At 41.8% G+C, this 20,078-nt stretch overlaps 1 protein-coding gene across 1 annotated transcript; it reads right to left on the reverse strand.

Moving 5' to 3' along the window:
- Positions 1-13,057: 13,057 nt before the first annotated feature.
- Positions 13,058-13,543, reverse strand: LOC117900978. Its single transcript, XM_034811571.1, has one exon. The coding sequence runs from the start codon at positions 13,538-13,540 to the stop codon at positions 13,073-13,075; it is 468 nt and encodes a 155-aa protein (XP_034667462.1). The 5' UTR covers positions 13,541-13,543; the 3' UTR covers positions 13,058-13,072.
- Between the last annotated feature and the right edge of the window lie 6,535 nt (positions 13,544-20,078).

Below are 20,078 nucleotides of genomic sequence, written 5' to 3' on the forward strand. Positions count from 1 at the left end.
TATTGTTTATGACGCATGTTAAATGGGTTTAATTTATTTATGGCACTTTGACCGCACAAGAGTCCCAGGGTGCCAGGTCCAGGTCCAGGTCCAAGACCAGAACCGACTCAAGTCGAGTGCTTAAGCTTTGGCCAATTGAATTTTCGTTTGTGAATTATGTTTATGAGCCGCTCTCGCGGGCTGCGCTCTTGGTCTTTGCTCGCCCTCTATATGTGGGCCGACGACGACGAGTTTTTCTATGGCTGGAATGACGGTGCATTTTGTGACAGTGTTCTACATACTTGTGTGGTTAATTAGAGTCGCCTCGTGACAGGGCGCCAAAAGAAGAAGTTGAACCACTGCGACCGCTGTCGCCAGACAAGCGAGACCCAATTAAAACTTCAAATTGTTGTTAGCTATTAGCCAGTCGCCCCCCGCTGGGTCAGACGGCTCTATTTTAACGACAGTTAAAAGGGAAAGGGAAAGGCAATCAAGCCACTCCCGATAATGGGAATTATAATGAAAAAGTATTCAAAATGCACACATCGTTTGATATGGACAAGGGAAAGTTACTCAATTAAATATTCTTTCAAGAGTTTGCGCTTGCGTTTTTGAAAAGCCGAGCGGCAGTTCAGAAGCTTAGATAGAGGAAACAAGTAAAGGGCTCTCACAAGTCTGATTGCATTTTTATACCCGGTACTCGAAAAGTAAATAGGGTCTATTGTAAATGTGTGGAAAAGTGGGTGTATGTAACGCAGAGAAGCAAACGTTTCCGACCCCATAAAGTATATACATATGTATATTCTTGATCAGCGTCAATGGCCGAGTCGATATAGCCATGTCCGTCTGTCTGTCCGTCCGTCTTGTTTGTCGGCTAGTTCTCAGAGATTATAAGAGCTAGAGCCACCAAGACTGCGTCGAGACTATTGTATGCTCACACTGAAACCAGTGTATTTTAAAAATTAGCCCCGCCCCCTTCCGCCCCAACAAACGGCGAACATCTCGCACAGCCACAATTTTGTAGATAAAAGAAAACTAAAAACGCCATTCCGTAGGGAAGAACTGCATATACATATGTTTCTATCAGATCACCGAATTGGAATCCGATTGGATCATTATTATAGCCAGAATGAAGAAATTATTTTGCAGTGGCTAAGCCGTTCTCTCATCCACACTCGGCACTAGGGGAGTGGGTACAGGTTACCGGGTATAAAAGTTTTGACGCGTAAGAAGCGTCTCCCACGTCTCTTCTCGTCTTGTACATATGTACATATAAGTGACTATATGCAGAGAGACTTGAGAGATTATGTTTGCATGCCGAGACTCGGATCGAAAGAGATTGCAGCTCTGTCTCGAGTGCTTTTGCTGAAAAGCCAAATTAGTCAAGTTGTATTATTCAAGTGAGAAAGTGATGGCACATTATGTGAAGAGGTAGCAGAAGAGGAAGGAGAAGATGTCTCCAACGCAGTTTTGTTGAAAAAGTAAGATAGTGTGGCCTTTGTTCCAGTAGTTAACTGAACATTTTTCCAGAAATTAGTTGAATGCCTTGGAAGACACTACAAAAATTATCAATTATTATTATTCGTACACATACATGTACCCCAAGTTAGTGTATTCTTAAAGTCTTTTTGTCTTCAACCCAATCTATCCCAGGCGTCACACCCAGGCGCCAAGCCAGAATCATGATGAAATTATGCAAGGTGGTCTCGTGCAAGGGTTCTGAGTTGTAAGTGTGCGTGAAACGACAGTAGAGTGTGATGATTATCCATTTGATGGCATGGGGTTTAGTACTTTAATACTACCACTATTACTTACTACTAAGTTAATACTTGAAAGTAGTCGGTATTTTTGTTTTTCAGTAGATATTTTACGTTTAGACTCTTAATTCTAAAAAAATTTCTAATTTCTTGCTGATAAAATTAAAAAGTAAATTCCCTTGAACCCTCTACCCAAGGGTAGAGCGGTAACATAAAACCACAAAAAAAAAAAAAATCCCTTGAACGTCAACAAGCAGGCACGCACTGACAACCAATAGACCCGAGCGCCGACGATTCGGCAGCCGCCGAGGCCACCTTTTATAATTTCTTCATGGCCAGAATGATCAATGGCCGCTAATTAGTGTGTCCTCTCTTTGGGAAACTTTACACATGCTGTCTGCTCGGCACTCGGCACTGTGCCCTGTTGTTGTGTTATAGCCTTGTTGCGTTGTTGTTGCATTGCGCTGTTGTATGATGAGTATCTGCTCCCTGCGACCCAAACCCGTGGGGTTTTCAGTTACAGTCCTGATAACGGCTGTGTGGTGCACGGTGCCTTGCCTTCCCTTTCCTCTTTTTTTTTTGGGACTCCCCGCTGTGACCACAGGGCATTCATTATTTTTCTGCCGTTGTTTTCCCCCCATGACTTGGTGACTCTTTCATTTCAATCATTTTTGTTGTTGGAGCCTGGTGCTTCGATGCCGTGCCTGAGCCTTCGATTAGAAATGGCGATAATGTCCGATGGCGACAAAGTTTTCGAGGCGCCCAAAGACAGAGAGATGGAGGGAGAGATAGTGAAAAGTCGCCCATGTGCGCCCTGTCTGCAGTTTGTCAGAGACGACGGCAGCCACCAGACTTATCTGCACTTGCCTGCCACTAAATTATGTTTTATCTGCATCTGTGGGTCATCGTGTAGCGCAGTTCCCCGAATCCCTTACTCGTGGTGGATATACTAGTATGTATGTATTCCGGGGGCTCTTTTGCGGTCAGTTTGATTGATGAGCCCAGAGCGCTAATGAGCAGCAATTAATAAAGTCATGGACTTTGTTGACCGCAGCGAGATATACTCGCCATATATAGAGAGGGAATAGAGATATTTGAGGGGGAGGACTGAAGGCTGGGCAGGCAGGCAGGCAGCGACTTGTCGGTGTCCAGCTGATTAATGGCCCGCCACGATAATGAGTTTCGCATCAGGCATCAGGAACGGGAATGGATGGATGGAGCAGAGTATCTTTGAAAACGGCAGGCCTGTTTGATTGATGCCCCTGCCAAGTGCAAAATATTTATAGTACGACAAGAATGTCATCAGGGGTTACATCACATCATATACATATGTACATACGGGAATTGGGTTAGCAGTTGGGGTGTATAAAATTATCTAGAAATTCTGAGAAATAAAAAGAAAAAACAATGCTTAGGAAAATGTGGAAAAAAGGAGGTTAAGGAAGATGTTTCTGTCTAGTACCCATACAAAAAAGAATTATAAATCATTTAAAAACGAGAAGTGACATGTGAGACGCTTCCTACGCGTCACTAATTTTATACCCGGTACTCAGTAGTACATCTGTATCTTTCAAATTTTTCATTCTACATTTTTTTCTACATCTACATCTAAATCACTTCTCACGCCAGCACGCTCTTTTAGCTCGCTTTTAGACACGCGCACTGCACGAAGCTTTCTTTCTAATAATTATACAATCTAGTCCCAATTCGGTGATCTGATAGATATGGTCAAGATACAGGACATTTCACTCTTGTAGCAGTGTGAGCATGAAGCCATCATGATGCAAAATTGGGCGGCTCTAGCTTTTATAGTCTCTGAGATCCAGGCGCTCAACAAGACGGACGGACGGACGGACGGACGGACAGACGGAAAGACGGATGGACAAACAGACATGGCTCTATCGACTCGGCTTATTGATGCTGATCAAGTATGTATATATATACATACATATATCCTTTATGGGGTCTTAAACGGTTCCTTCTGTGCGTTACATACATCCAATTTTCCCCACAAATACAATATACCCTATTTTCTCGTCTAGTACCGGGTATAACAAAGCTGTTGAGCTACTAAGAGTTTTTAATAGCTGTTGAATGCTTAATAAAAATGCCGAGAGGGTTCAATGCAAGAAAATGTACAATTTATTTAATAGCGTTTTGACGCGTATGTACTGTTATGTGTAGGTGTACCAGTACTATTAGACGTAGATGTTACGCGTATATGGGTTTATGTAGGTGTGGAGATTCTGTACGAAGACCGCAGGCTATGGACAGTTCCAGACTAACTAACGGCAGGCAGGCAGGCGAGAGTAGGACAGATCGATGAAGACAGCAGAGGATAGACAAAAGTCGCGAGATAAATAAACGAAAGAGCGATTGCATTTGCATGTTTATGTAGATGACAATTAGGTACAGGGGGCATTGTAAACAACGAACAATTAATGTGACTCTACATTATGATTAAGTTGATTAAGACGATTTTGTATCCTATGATATTGGACAATTCGCGGGGGAAATATATACATATATATATTATATGTATACATATGTAAATACATATATGTATATGTATATAAATACCCTAATTAATTTATACAATTTCCTCAAAAATCCATTGCCACCTCACTTGCAAGCCACCTGAACAAAAATAAGCCCCCATAAATGCATTCAACCCATTATATTTTTCAAAAGCTGATCTTGTGCGCACTCGTTTATAATTTATGCTCAAACTTCTGCCAGGAAATGTACATACATATATTCTTAGACATCTTTTAGCCCTTTCCTTTCTCTCCTCTCCCTCCGCCCGAAGAAGAAAACGCCCTTGGCCGGAGACAGCTGCAACTATTACCACGAAAAAATAAATGGAAAAATAAATATATCCTAGTTATGTAAATGAAATGCGCTCTGCAATTGCTGTCGGCATTCCGCATTCGGTTTTCGTCCCACCTCCATGGGATGTACATATCTATATTTTTTGGCGCAGTAGTTTGAAGGCGAAACGCGTGCAAATATAATTTATGGAGGCCATCAACAACCCTTAGAGCTGAAATGATATATGGCGTGCCGGAATGTCTGGCATCCTAGAGCCACAGTCAGACTCATACTCGGAGTCAGAGTCAGAGCCAGAGAGCACAGAATAGTCAGGGCCAAAGTCAGAGTCGAAGGCAAAATATTCTGCGGCCGCAATATTTTTCGCACTCACTGTCATCTGAAGAGAGAGGGTTGTCCATAAGAGAGAGAGTGTCGAGCACTAGACAATTCTTGCTGGCGCTAGAATTTTTTCAAATCAATTGCTGCACGGTGCACGAAAGAGAGTGGGGCGGAGAGTATCAGATTTGGGGTATGGGGGATACTGCCACGGGACTTCCACGGGACTGCCACCGACTGCCGCTTGCTTGCCAAGAGCTGCCATATTTCTCGAGGGCCCAACACAAATTTCACATCAATCTTGTGTCCAGCGTTGCGTTAGAAGCAATGAAAAATATTCATTTTCTTATACACGGTACTCGAAAAGTAAATAGATTATTTTGTATTTGTGCTCGAAACTGGATGTACACATGAGGAAACGTTTCCGACCCAAAAAAGAAATTATATACTTGATCAGCATCAACGTCTTGTTTGTCGGCTAGTTCTCGGAGACTATTAGAGCTAGAGGCACCGAATTTTGCCTCCATTTTGATGTGATTTCACACTAAAACAAGTGTACAAATTAGTCCCGCCCCCTTCCGCCACGACAAATGTCGAAAGCTGAAAACGCAATTGAACAAGGAAGGAAGGAAGGATCTATCATGTCACCGAATCGGGATTAGATTGAATGATTATTTTAGCCAGAAGCTATGCTTATGCTTGCTTTTTGTTGACATTCCTTGTCGCTCGCACACTCATATAGTGTGTCTTCCAGGGGAAGGTGGTAAGTTAAAAGAGCGTGTTGACGGGAGAAGTGATGTATTTAGATGTAGATGACAGATGTAGAACAAATTTGAAATGTAAAATGTTATAAAAACCACTAAGGTGCAGATATACTGACTGAGTACCGGGTATAAAACTTGTGCCGCATACGAAGCGTTTCACAAATTTTCTTGCTTGTTCTTTTGCTCCTCCACCCAACAAAAACAAATCAAAACTTGAGTCAAGTCTTGCGACTTGGCTGCTTGTGAAAATGATTAATGGGTCGCTGCCACGTTATGCGAATTTTAAATGCAAGACAGCGCCATAGTCGTTGAGTGAGGAGGGGTTGCGGGAACAGTGGGACAAGCACTTTGATTGAATGAACTTGCCAGAGGGGCTGGCCCCTAAGCCTCTTCACTGCATGACGATGCCGAATCGTAGTCGGACGGGGGTGTGCTGTAGTGTGTGTTGTGATTAGCTAGTGGTGTAATTGATTTATCTAAGTTATTTGCAAATATAACTTATAAGTGTGCCATGGGTGAGAGAGGAAAGAGTTTGGTGCAGAACGGGTTTGAATAAAATGAAACTAAACTATTCTGCTCATCACCCTTTAAAGTCAACGTACAAAATAAACACCCGCAAGCACCACAGAAAATAAGGATACAAAGCAACGTAATCTCAACAATGCAATTAAACAGATACCCCACTCGGTATCCTCTTTTCCACTCGAACTCAAGTCAGTGTTTCCCCCTTCCCTACAGCCAACTCGCAAGTTATCAAGTCATCAAGTGAGGTTAGGAATACACCCTCAACGCACAAGGCTCCCACTCCACCAAAAAACTCGTAGTCTCACCTTTGGCACCGCCGAAACGTCATTTGCGCTGCTTAAAAGTTGATTCGAAAAGTTTTACACCGCAACCCAAACGAAAATGTGGAGAGAGCCCAGACTCTGCAGCGTTGAACGAGCCAGGAAGTTGCAACAGAGAGGGAGAGGATGCTAGGAAGCATTCCGACGTCGACGCTTTCGTTCTTGGCCCTGAAACACACACAATTAAGCATAATCACCTAAACACACAATTAAGCAGAGGCACTCGCCCGAACACTCGCATAGATACAAAAACCCCCCGACACACACATGGACACACATGGAGAAAATTGGCACGGGGCACGGGACACGGGGCATAACCTGCTTGCATCGTCTCGGTGGTATCGGTGGTCTCGGTCGTCGTCGCCATACAATTTCCGCAAGTCGTAAAAGTCGGTAATTTATACCTTTTGCCCCATATGCTATGGCATGGTAATTTGTTAAGTAGAGTTAAAATAATTGCTCGTATTTATAATTAACACATTTTGGCTGGGAAATTTATCGTCGCGCTGAAAGTGCGCTAGATATCGCCCCAGCACACACAAACACACACGCAGAAACAGATACTATACGTAGAACAGGCCCCAAAGGAGGACTCTTCTCCTGTTTGTAAAACTGTAAAACTATAGGCAAACAGGCGGTAGGCAAACAGGCATTCAGCGACTGACTTGCCTCCGCTTTTGGCCCTTTTACCATTTTTCGGTGTTGTATTTTCTCCACTTCTGCGCGCCTGTGCACAAATTTATGGCCACAAGTTGCCCCTTGCTTAACTGAATGAATGAATGAGTAAGTGGGTCTCCTCTCTGCACTCTCTGCACTTGCAGTTCAAGAGAGTTATGGTAGGAATTAATAAATGTTAAACTTAAAACAAGGCAAAAGAAAGCAACGACAGGCGATAGAGAAATAAAAAAGAGACGTTAAGAAATGTAATTTAAAGCATAGAATAAATCAGTAATATTCAGGATATTTTGTTATTGTTTCAGTCCTAAAAACCACTCTAAAAGAAACATCCTCGTTAATCATATGTGTGGCAGAGACTCTCGCTGGCTCTCTAGGGGAAATATTAAGAGACAAAGTAGCAGTTTATATGACTGGGTTGGAGTTACATTCATTTTGCTACCAAACTGCCGAGTAACTCCATTTTGCACGAAATTTCAAATACCATAAAACATTGTGAGCGATAAATTTAATTTTAATGGCTCGGAGAAACGTTGGGGATGGAGCTGGAGTCAGGGCCAGGGCTAGAGCTGGGTCTGGAACTGTACTCCTCCCCAGCAGTTACTTTGTGTGTGCTGGAAACATTTTATAAAACATTTATTTGCTTGATTCCTAGCCTCATTTCCGCCAGACATTTCGCACCCATTTCGCCATCCCTTCGGCTCCCGAAGCGACTTCTGTTCCCCACAAGTCAGGAGTGTGCTATACCCGATTCCGGAGAATTGCGGCAAAGATATATATTTTGCCTGCACGCCCCGGCCTCGGCGCCGGTCCCGGTCCTGGTCCCGGACGGGGCGTATGGCACATAATGAGGCCATAAAAAGGGTTAAATAAAATGTGCAGCAATTGCTTTGTGAAGCCAACTCGCCGGTCCTCCCTCCCCTACCCCTATTAGATCCGACCACTGACAGCGAAAACTTGCCCGATTTTCGCGCCGTTGCCTTAAGAATTATCGACGTCTTTTTTATTTGGTCGGAGGAATACCAGAAGAGGAGAAGGCGTTGGCCCAGCGACGTTACAGGGAACGGGTCTTGGTTGGGAAATTACAGTTTGTAGCTACAAATTGCTTCCGCTGCAGGCAGGCACTTGGAGGAGGCTCTTTAGGGCTCTAAAGACGAGGGATGGAGGAATTGGGGGCAGCCGAAAATAGACACATCAATGAAATTTATTAGTTTGCATGTGCAAGTGCAGCTGGCGGTTTTGCCGTTGGTCGGGATTTTTCATTTCCCGCCAGACTAAGGTCTAATTCTTTGCTGCCTTCTCTTGGCTTCTCGTAAATCCCATAGATTATACGTCAGTTCCTCCCTCAGACGCCGTGGCTCCCACTCTCTAGTTAGCGGATGTAAATTGCCGCTAATTTGGTTGCTACACTGAAACTAATACAAGGAATCTCAAATGAAGTTCAGCCCTTTTGGTTGATAAATGGGACAACAGAGCGACTATATGTATATAAATAAAAAAGGAATGGATAAAGTGTGCTGGAAATTGGTTCGGATGGGGTCGAGCCATTGCGAGAACAAACTTCAATCGATAATCAAGTTGTAGGTAACTTTTGATTAGTTATTCTATGTATAATACTTCGATTCCTTGTCGTTTCGTTTCCGTGGATAGATTTTGTATGTAAATATCATATTCAACTACCAAAAAGCCGCTCCCTTTGTAGATCAACGCAAAGTCATTCTAATTATACCCCATGGAACCTCGCTCCCGCACTCCTACCCGTTCTTGTCTTGTCAGTGGATCGCTTGATTGCGTATGTAAATATAACACATCGTTTCATTCGCTTCAATTTAGCGGAGTAGTCATACGCCGTACGAGTATAATGGCCGATGCGATGCGAGCCCCTTTGATGTGGCCCGCGCCTATCCTTTCACGCTTTTATGTTTTATGATGCGCCCCATCTGAGCGACCAATGCAACGAAACGAAACGGAATGGAACACGTTATGTTTCACGTTTCATTCCTACGGTAAACGAAACTCCGTCCGTCTGCCCTCTCATTACCTTTTTGGGTTGTTTCTCGTCTCGTCTCGTCTCGCTTTTACGATGCCTCAAATAGTGTGATAATTAGGTGAACAGACGTCTGCCAACGTGCATGTCCGTCCGTCGGTGCAACATCAAAGTGAACACACAAGGCACATCATTTCCCCTGCCCCTGCTCCTGCCCTCGTGGCACTGTCCAAAATGTGGGCGTGTGCTTCGTGTTCGTGTTTCAGCCTCTGGTGGGATGCAAGTATGACGAATTCCCAGAACTATTTGTTATGTCAGTTTACAATTGTTGGAACATGTTCCGCGGAACCATGACAATCTCACTCTCGTGAGTGTGTTTAATATTTGACTAGGCGTCGGCATTTCGGATGTGTGTACACTGATTGCATTCCATACGCTGTGTGTCCATGTGTCCGCAAATCAATATTAACTCATTATCAATTATTCTATTTGGATTTTAATTTAAGACGTTAAGTTGAAGGAAATAGGGGATAAAGCTTGCAAGTAAATCATAAAATAATTTAAGGCTAAAACGAATCATGGAATGGAAATTATGACATTTGTTCTAATGATAAAAATTAAAAATGGAAATGGATTTTGCAGGTAATTTGTATTTGAGAATTGTATCAAAGAAAATGAAGGGAAAAGCAATAATTCTTCCAGTTCTCATTATAGAATGAGAATTATAAAGAGATATAACTAAATTATAAAGAATATTATAAAGATTTAAAATCATTTAGGCCTGCTCCTTATGCCCTTTCCCCCTTTATGCCTTGCAAGTAAATCATAAAATAATTTAAGGCTAAAACGAATCATGGAATGGAAATTATGACATTTGTTCTAATGATAAAAATTAAAAATGGAAATGGATTTTGCAGGTAATTTGTATTTGAGAATTGTATCAAAGAAAATGAAGGGAAAAGCAATAATTCTTCCAGTTCTCATTATAGAATGAGAATTATAAAGAGATATAACTAAATTATAAAGAATATTATAAAGATTTAAAATCATTTAGGCCTGCTCCTTATGCCCTTTCCCCCGTCAAGATCAACCTCATAACCATTTAGAGACGTATTTAATGTACGATTTTTGGTTTAATCTCCAGCTGAAGTTCATCCAGCTAAAGACACTTAAGCGAGCAGTGCTGGTTCCCAGGGAGAAGGTTAAACAATGAAGAGAAGCCTGTCTGCCATATTTGGTGCGTCTCCACCTGTTCCTATTTGTCACTTTTGCCACCGTTGGGGAGTCGACAAAACACACACAAAATGTTGCAGGTCAAAACGATTCGAAAAGCGCTAACGGGGCAGCGAAGTGAAATCCAATGGCGATGCCACCAACAGTTTGAAACTTGCTTATTTTCCCCTTTCTCGGTTTGTCTGCCCCTTGCCTCATGCGATCTCGACGGGATCTCTGTGCGGTGCTGCGGACACATGTTGCATCGGTCGTAAGTCTCTGCGTCCGTCTCTGGCCGGTTGCTGATTAGCATCGGCATCGGCATCGCCATCGTTGCCATCGCCACTCGTGTCAGCCGCTGCAGATAAGCTGCACGGAGATTGGACTTGCATCGAATCGGATCTCGCATCGATGCCACAAATCATTGGCAAACATGATTTCTTAGTATGCCCCGCGCGACTCGACTCTCAACGAATTGAAGGTGTGGCTAGTGCGGTGTGGTGTGGAATGTTGTGTGTGTGTAGTGTTTGCATTTCGGTATAAACTTGTTATTTCTGATTTAAATGCATGTAATTTTAATTATAATTAATTAGCTCTTTATTTAATGTGATTTATACAGCAGGATTTTCGATTTGCCAGCTGAACTTCTTGCAGATATTTAGAAAAAGATTTATGGAACAAGAGATTAAACAGTCGAGGTGAAACAGGTGTCTGTTGGGGAATATGATATAAACATATGGATGTACATATGTATGTATGTATGAATAATCATATAAAATTAATTTCCTTGGCGTCAAAACTATTTTAACAATAGATTGGGGTATCTTTTATATTGCTGGGAAACTCGTACACTTGTTTCTTACTTTTTTGGGTTTGAAACAGCAGTAAACCTTACTTAAAATCGTACAACGAATATATAACGAGAAGAGACGTGTGAGACGCTTCTTACGCGTCACAACTTTTATACCCGGTACTCAGTAGGACATCTGTACCTTAGTGGTTCTTTTCATATGTCATCCACATCTACATCTACATCACTTCTCACGCCAACACGCCCTTTTAGCTCGCCTTTCTCCCCTAGAGCCTAACACTCCACGAAGCAGAGAATGAGAGAAAGTGCAAGAATAAAAAAAAGCTGCTGTACGGGGTGGGCGCAGCCATTTCGGTTATCTGATAGATATGGTCATTCCCTACAGAATGGCGTTTTTAGAATTCTTGTATCTTTAAAACTGTGGAAACCGTAGCTTTTCGCGATTTGCGGGGGCGGAAGGGGGCAGGGCAAAATTTTGAAATACACTTATAGCAGGAAGAGCATACAGCCGTATGGATGCAAAATTTTGTGGCTCTTGCTTTTAAGGTCTCTGAGAACCAGGCGCTCAACAAGACGGACGGACAGACGGACGGACAGACAGACATGGCTAAATCGACTCGACTATTGATGCTGATCAATATAAACTGTGAGGGGTCGGAAACGCTTCCTAATGTGTGCTACATTTTTTTTCCACACAAATACAATATTCCCTATACAATACAACAAGTTGTTTGCTTAGTGACAATATACTCTTCGAGTACCGGGTATAAAAATTCCCTTTTAAAATTATTTGTGAAAGTTTTCCCCTACAAACAAAGATCCTAACAAATTAGAGATTCCCTCAGAAATATTTACCCAAGACAGGCAGACACGCACTTAAGTAAATATATCAATTTCGTTGATGGCCCCACAAACGAGAGACACAAATTCTTCCTGCTAAAACTCTCCTGTATCCCCCTAGCTATCTCCCTGCCCCTTTTCCCCCTGCCCACTGCCACTGCTCGTTGGCCGACATCGCAGAGGCGCCTCATTAGCTGCTGCATTCGATGAGGCCTAACAAGCCACTTAATTTAAATTTAAATGTTTACTTCTCGCTTTGCGTGTCGTCCCAGCAGCGCCAGTTTCTGTGGGGGGCAAAGTATTTTGTCTTCGTAGCGTTTTGGGCCCCTGAACCTGTCCCGGGCAGTGTTGTGTGTGTCACGAGATGGCAAAAGATTTATTTTCGGTATTCCATGGGCGACTAAAGTGCGCTGTCAACGTAGCAGTTGCGTTCATACGTTGCCCCTGCCAGCCAAACAGCATTGAGGGCAACAGCGATGGTGGTCTCCTTGGAGACTCACAGCGGGAGAGCGGGAGCGGGATAGAGCACTTGACACCCAAAATTGATGCACAGCTGCAGCACCGCACCGAGACCGTGCCACATTAATTAGGCAAAATATTGACATGCTGATGTGTGGTGTTGATTTATGCATCTCGCTCCCTGCCTATTGGAGAATTTTATTGGATTATTTTCAAATAAGATTATGAGGGGATGCTATGGTGTGGTGTGTGGCATGTGAGTGTGTATGGTGGATTTATGGCAGTTTTTTGGGCAGCATTATGGATGAACTTCTGTGGATATTATCTTTTTACTCTTGCCCTTTTTGCCGCAAGTGTTGAATGGACTGAGGCGTAGCATCAACTGAAGCAGAGCACCCCAACGGCCTCGGCCTAGAAATCAAATAAAGCTTCGGTCTAGGCTACATTAAAAGCTGTTCAAACGATTCTCAGAGACTGCCAGACTTAAGCTAAATTTGTTGTTCTTACCATACTTTTGTTTGCTGCAATTTCTTTCCATATTTTGAGAATCTAAAAGTGCCTTAGAATTGGTCTTTGGATCATTTGATGCCAAATCATTAGACACATTTTATGCCGTTGGAAATGTGTTTGCCCAAAATCGAAAGCATTTCGCTGTCCGCTAGATGCAAAGAACTTTTCGTGGATTGTTTCAGTTTGAACCATCTTTGCTGCAGCACATTGCCCTCTTCAATTAACTTTTCATAGCCCCTGAGCAGCCGTCGCACATCCACATTCATTAGCTCCTCGGGCAACTCGTGGAGATCATTCAACTGCTGCGAGGTCTTGCGAAGATTCTCAAAGCCCTGAATTAGTCTTTTGATATTAATATGGCCGGAACTCGAAGTCGAACTGCCTTTTAGTGCACCCCGGAAGGTCTCCCCCACAGCCGAGGTGCTCATCCGGATTAACATATCTGTGGCCTGGCGCTCCCGCAACTCGCGGAGTCGAGTCTTCAGCTCGGCGAGGTAGACCAATTCGCTGGCTGTTGGCGGCTCGGTTGCCATTTTCTGTTTGGTGTAGGTCATCAATCACAAGGCAATCCACCCACAATAAACAGAGAATTTTGCGTCAGGATTTATTGCGAGTTTGATAGAAGAAGAAAATAAAAAGTCTTCTCGGATTGGATTCCAAGAAATTATTAAAAATTCTGATTAAGGGTATCTACTGTTCGTTGCACTTGTACAAAAATATTTCGCCTGTCGTTTTGGCCTATTACTCGATATTTTTATGAGCCTCAAATTGAGATATCGGTGGCGCGGCTGCGGTGGTTCCTAACTAAGTTGTAACCCACAGCCTCTTGCCCCCACAGACAATGGATAGAGGAGGAGTATACACTCCTCTATATAAGTATAGACTTATGTATATACATATATATTAAAATATATACATACATATGTATATCTTTAGTTTAGCCTTTTACTCGTTTCGGCTTGGGATTGGGATTGTGATGGTGGGCAGGGGATTGGTGTTAAGGAATTTCACGAGGAAAAACGTGCCGCTGCCAACGGCTGACGCCTACAATGAAGAAAACAGGGGCGGGACTGCTCTTGATTTCACCTGAAGGTACTGCACTGCAATCTCCCCCTTACAGCCTCCTGCAGCAGCAGCAGCAGCAGATCCCAAGACCTCCTCTCCTCCACCTCCTCCTTCTGGACTCTGTGCAATTGTTGTTTTCATATTTTAATGCCTTTTTGAGTTGGTAGGCGTGCTACGACACGATTCTTTGGCCCGATAAGCTGTTATTTTTATGGCCCCGCCGAATCGGATCGACACGGAGTGCCTGGGCACTTGGGTGCACAGTGGGAGTAAGGAGTACGGAGTGGAGTGCTATGCTCTGTGGTGTGGTGTGGTGTGGGCTGGCTGCCGACTTAAAGAAGTTGAAATTATTACACCGCAATTGTCTTGATCGTTGATTTATGTGCGCTTTTGTTGTCGGCTCTTTGGCTCTTTGGGTCTTTGGCTGTGGGCACGGCACTCTCAGATCCGCTGTATATTTTTCTTGGTAAAGTTTTGGGCCAGGAGGCAAATTTGTGTGGCTGTTGATATTTATTAGCCCCGTTCGGGGCATCAATTGTGTATTTAATATGGGAAGTTGATTTTGACTCTCATTAGCCACCGCTTTTTTTGCATCCAACCCCTTCCTTTTGTTGTTTTTTCAATCCATCTCGTTTGTTTTTTGTTATCCTCAATATACCCGAAGAGTAAATAGCGTTTCCGACCCCACATAGTATATACATACATACATATGTACATACATATATTCTTGATCAGCATCAATAGCCGATTCGATATGGCTCAGAAACCAGAAGAGCTACAGCCACTATATTTTGCATCCAGACTGCTGTACTATCACACTGTTCCAAGTGTGTTTCTAAATTTCGCTCCCACAAAAGACGAAAAACTTCTACATCCACAATTCTGAACATAGGAGACAACTAAAAACGCAGCTCCGAAGATAATGGTCAGGTCTATCAGAGCCCCGAATTAAGATCGGCTCAGATCCTTATTATTGCCAGAATGAAGAGCCCACCTCTTCCAGCAGCTTAGTTTATTTTTGCTTATTGTTGTCATTCTTTCTCTCTCGCACACTCTGCCTCATGCAGTGCGCGGCTCTGGGGGTGGTCGACAAGCTAAAAGGACATGTTGGTGTGGGAAGTAATGTAGATGACAGAAGTAAAAAAAAAATTTTTAATTCGAAGAACTCATAAGGAAAGAAAAATATGTATATTCTATATATTTACATACTAGCTGACCCGGCGAACTTCGCACCGCCTAACAGTCAATGAATGTCGTGTTACTTTTAAGCTGGACTAATTTAGGCTTTGATGAACGTAAAACAATGATACAAAATAATATGTTTATATGGATAGAAACATAAAAGTACCAACTTGATAGCGCGTGATTTCATCGTTGGTATTGGATGTTTGGATACCAAAAACCGCCATGTCGCTCCCTTTCGTGACATATTTGCAAATGTATTTAATTGACTTGACCGAATTGCAATCACTTGGCATGCGCTCTAAAGCAGTCTTGAACAGCCAGACCAATGCATGATGTTCATGAAGCATTTGCTGCAGATCTTGGAGAATTGCTCTCTTCGTAGCTGTGTTGATCCCTTGACGCCTGTCAAGTTGTTCTTGTTCCATATTGCCCATGAAGTATATTTGCAAGAATTTATGCTGTGCATCTTCTATAGGTTGCAATGATCCAATGCGATGGTAATAGGATTTTCATTCAAGCACTTTGAGGTAAACGACATTCTTTGTTTTTTGGTCAGGCGCAAGAACAAATAAAGCGGATGGTTTGCCGACACGTGAGCATGCCACGTACAATTGAGCATGAGAAAAACATGAATTTTCTAGATTGAGGCCACAAATAGTCAAGGATTGGCCCTGTGATTTGTTGATCGTCATGGCGAAGGCAAGACGAATCGGGAATTGAATTCGTTTAAACTCAAAGGGCATATCCGTTGGGATCATCGGAATCCTTGGAATAAGAACTTCCTCATCTTTAAATTTTCCTTTAAGTATCGACGCGTGAATCACATTGCTCATCAGTTTTCTTATCACAGTTTTGGTTGGTTTAAATTTCTAAGCGTCATCATGCTTACCGAGCCAACTTTAAGTTTTAAATTGTGCGGTGGTAAACCAGGCACATCCAAGGAGTTTAAAAATTCAGTTTGATAATTAGTGGCTTCTTCTTCGTTTGTTACACAGTCGATAGATTTGAATGAATACAGAGTACCTACGATTTGATTTGGAATTATAAGATTGAGGTCATCTACATCTTTATTTTTAGCGACCAAAATTGCTCGCTCACTTAACCATTTAGTATTTTTGTGGTTAGCAATGATATCCGGGAATACGTTGTTGATAAGCTCGTCTTTTGATGATACGAAATGGCACAAATTTGGAGGAAATGAAATCAAACCGCTCGATTTGTCAACAGGAACACGGCCATTACCGATAGTCAGCAATTGCTTCGAGAAATCTTCAGCAGATAGATCGTTCAACGATGCAAGCTGTAGTCGATGGTGCAATCATACAGAAACGCTGCTCGATTCAAATCAATACTTGAACCATTTCTTCTTGCACTTCGAAGATTATTCATCTGTTCTTCTGTACGATAACCTCGACGATTTATCTCTCTTTGCACGAATTAAGGTCCTTCTTTGCTCTATATTAACGCGGCGCTGTTCTCGTGCAATTTCAGATAATTGACTCGCGATATTCCATTGCCTAATTGCATTACGGCTTCGCTGGGAAAGATTAAAACTTCTAGGACGCGGCATTGTTATTAAAATGATTAATACAAAATTAAACAAATAAATAAAACAAATATTAAATATGATTAAACAAATACAAATGAACAACAAATTAACAAATGAACTTTTTAGACAAATTTCTGAACACACACATGATGTCTTCAGAAAAAAATAAAGTTTTGGCTTTAAGGCCGCAACAAACAGGCCATAACTTATTTTCAAGATGTATTCTGCTACTCGGACGGAAACAAATCCAACTAATCAAAAACCATGGCAATCGGTCCAGCCGTTCTCGAGTTATAAGTGTTGAACAAAATACGACTTTCTTTTATATATATAGATAGATATAGATATATACAATTTTCGTGTTTAGGTGCTGACCGATTCTTATGACATTTTTGTTGCGTATTAGGTAGGTCTGCGAATCGGATATAAACTATTTTTCATCTTCACATAACTATCTTTACCTTTTAGTCGCGGCTTTACGTGAGATGTCAACAAATAATATCTTATAATATTCGTCTGTGTGTATATTTTATTATTTTTATTTATTTGTAATGTTAAATTTGATTGTGGAAACATTTTCAGCAAGATTCCTGTTTTCGCTGCTTTCGTCGAACAGAAAGAATAGACGATCAAAGAGTATAACATAAATGTGCAAATGGGCACGTCGCTTTTTCGTGAAGAGTTGCGAAATGATCGAAATCTACATTGAACATTGAAAAAGAGAACCACGACTGCTTTCTTTATTAGTATGTTTTGTTTAACTATATTTGTGTATGAATTCCTCTCAGTGTGGTTTTGTTTCTGTGTTTTTTAAGTTTTTTGTAAATTGTGGTGGTTTAATTCGGTTATTGTAATTCGAAATTTGAATTAACCACGGCTATTTAATAGGACGAGATTGGTTATCTTAAAACTGATGAAAAATATTATCGAAGAAACCATTTTGAATATAACGTTCATGGAAGAAAACGTTTTGTTACCACGAATGAAATGACGTTTCAATTGAATTGAAACGCTTTCAATTTCCTATTAGATTAGCAATGACCATTAATTAGGATTATTATGGATTATATTTAGGAACACGACCAACAATATTGTACACTTAATTGCTCTTAGAACTTAATATTAATAATGCACATTCACGCCTCACAAGGAAGTAATTTGAAATAATGACTAGAAAGACTAGACTTGTGGAAAATATTTCAATATGCATACATTCAAATTAGATTAGATTAGATTAGAAAACACAAAGTCGGTTTTCATAATCAATGATGATAACACTACAATTTTACTTCTTTATGCTGATGCTTTAATTCTGCTATGTGAGACAATAGTCTTAGCTTACTCACAAATTGGTTTACCCGATACTCGAAGAGTAAATAAGGAATTTTCTATGTTTGCGCGAAAGTGGATGTACATATGTAACGCAGAAGGAAACGTTTCCGACCCCATAAAGGATATACATATATATTCCTTATCAGCATCGATATGTCTCTTTGTCCGTCTTATTTGTCGGCTAGTTCTCAGAGACTATATAAGATAGTCACCAAATTTTTTGTTAGATCTCATGCGATTTTTAAATTTTGCCTTGCCCTTTTCCGCCCCCACCAAGAGCGAAAATCTGCTGTATTCACAATTTTGAATATAAAAGATATCTAAAAACGCAATTCCGTAGGTTATATGTTTAGTCGTAGCAGTCCTTACTATCTTTTAATATTAAACAGAAGCTCTAAATCGAGGAGTATGACTTACGAATACCATACACATTGCACCCCTTGCATACTGAACTTGTATGCATTGACCTGGTTTGTTTAAACCTTATTCCTACAAAACCCAATTAGATTGATTAAAGTATCTGGTAAAATTATATTTTTAGTCGTAACAGTTCTTGCTAGGTAGTGTATCACATGTGTATCACACAAAGGTTACATACATATGTATGTATGTACATATAAGTGTATGTAAATACATGTATATACTGACCGAGTACCGGGTATAAAAGTTTTGACGCAACCGAGGCGTATCACGTACCGACTCTTTTTATACCCGGTACTCGAAGAGTAAATAGGGTATATTGTATTTGTGCACAAAGTGAATGTATGTAACGCACAGAAGGAAACGTTTCCGACCCCATAAAGTATATATATTCTTGATCAGCATCAATAGCCGAGTCGATTGAGCCATGTCTGTCTGTCCGTCCGTCCGTCTGTCCGTCTGTCCGTCTTGTTTGTCGGCTAGTTCTCAGAGACTATAAGAGCTAGAGCCACCAAATTTTGGCACCAGACTGCTGTATGCTCACACTGTTACAAGTGTATTTCAAAAATGAGCCACACCCCCTTCCGCCTCCGCAAAAGGGCGAAAACCTCCCAAATCTACAATTTTGAAGATAGCAGAAAACTAAAAACGCCATTCCGTAGATAGACCATATCTATCAGATCACCGAATTGGGATCCGATTGGATCATTATTATAGCCATAATGGAGAAATTTTCAGTGGCCAAACCCACCCCGTCCCACAGCATTCACACTCTGCTTCGCGCTGTTTATGGCCTCTGCCCCTGACACATCTCTGCCGCTGCCGCTGCCTCTGCCTCTGCCGCGACTCTGCAGTGTGTGTCTATAGGGGAGGGTGGCGAGCTAAAGGAGCGTGTTGGCGTGAGCAGTGTTGTTGATGTAGATGACAGATGAAGAAAAAATGTAAAATTTGACAAATAACCGCTAAGTTGCAGATGTAGTACTGAGTGCCGGGTATAAAAGTTGTGACGCGTAAGAAGCGTCTCACACGTCCCTTCTCGTTTTATACCCGATACTCGAGTAAATAGGGTATATTGGATTAAGAAATTTGAAAAAAAGTAGAAGGTTCAGATGTACTACTGAGTACCGTTCATAAAAGTTGTGACGTGTAAGAAGAGTCTCACACGTCCCTTCTCGTTTAATTTTATTTTCTCTCCGAATTTCCCTTCGTTTCTCTGCTAATTGAGTTCTTATTTCCCGCATGGACTGCCGTCTCTTCTTAACTTTTCAGTGAATGTCTTAACTGTTGTCATAACAGAGCCCCACACCGAATCTCATCTCACTTCAACCAAACCCCAGGCACAGTTCCCATTCCAAACCCAAACCCAAAGCCCAATTCCAATATAAAATTTGCAGACCCATTGTGCGGCTTGACACGATTAAAAGCTGGCTAGCTGGCAGCGCCTTTTCCGTTTCCCAACTTAAGCCGCCTTCAATTGCCTGAAAACTTAATGATTTCATCTTTCATTGAATTCAAATTTGTTTCCTCCCTGCACCACCCCC

This window comes from Drosophila subobscura, chromosome U (assembly GCF_008121235.1).
Source record: "Drosophila subobscura isolate 14011-0131.10 chromosome U, UCBerk_Dsub_1.0, whole genome shotgun sequence".
Lineage (NCBI taxonomy): Eukaryota > Metazoa > Arthropoda > Insecta > Diptera > Drosophilidae > Drosophila > Drosophila subobscura.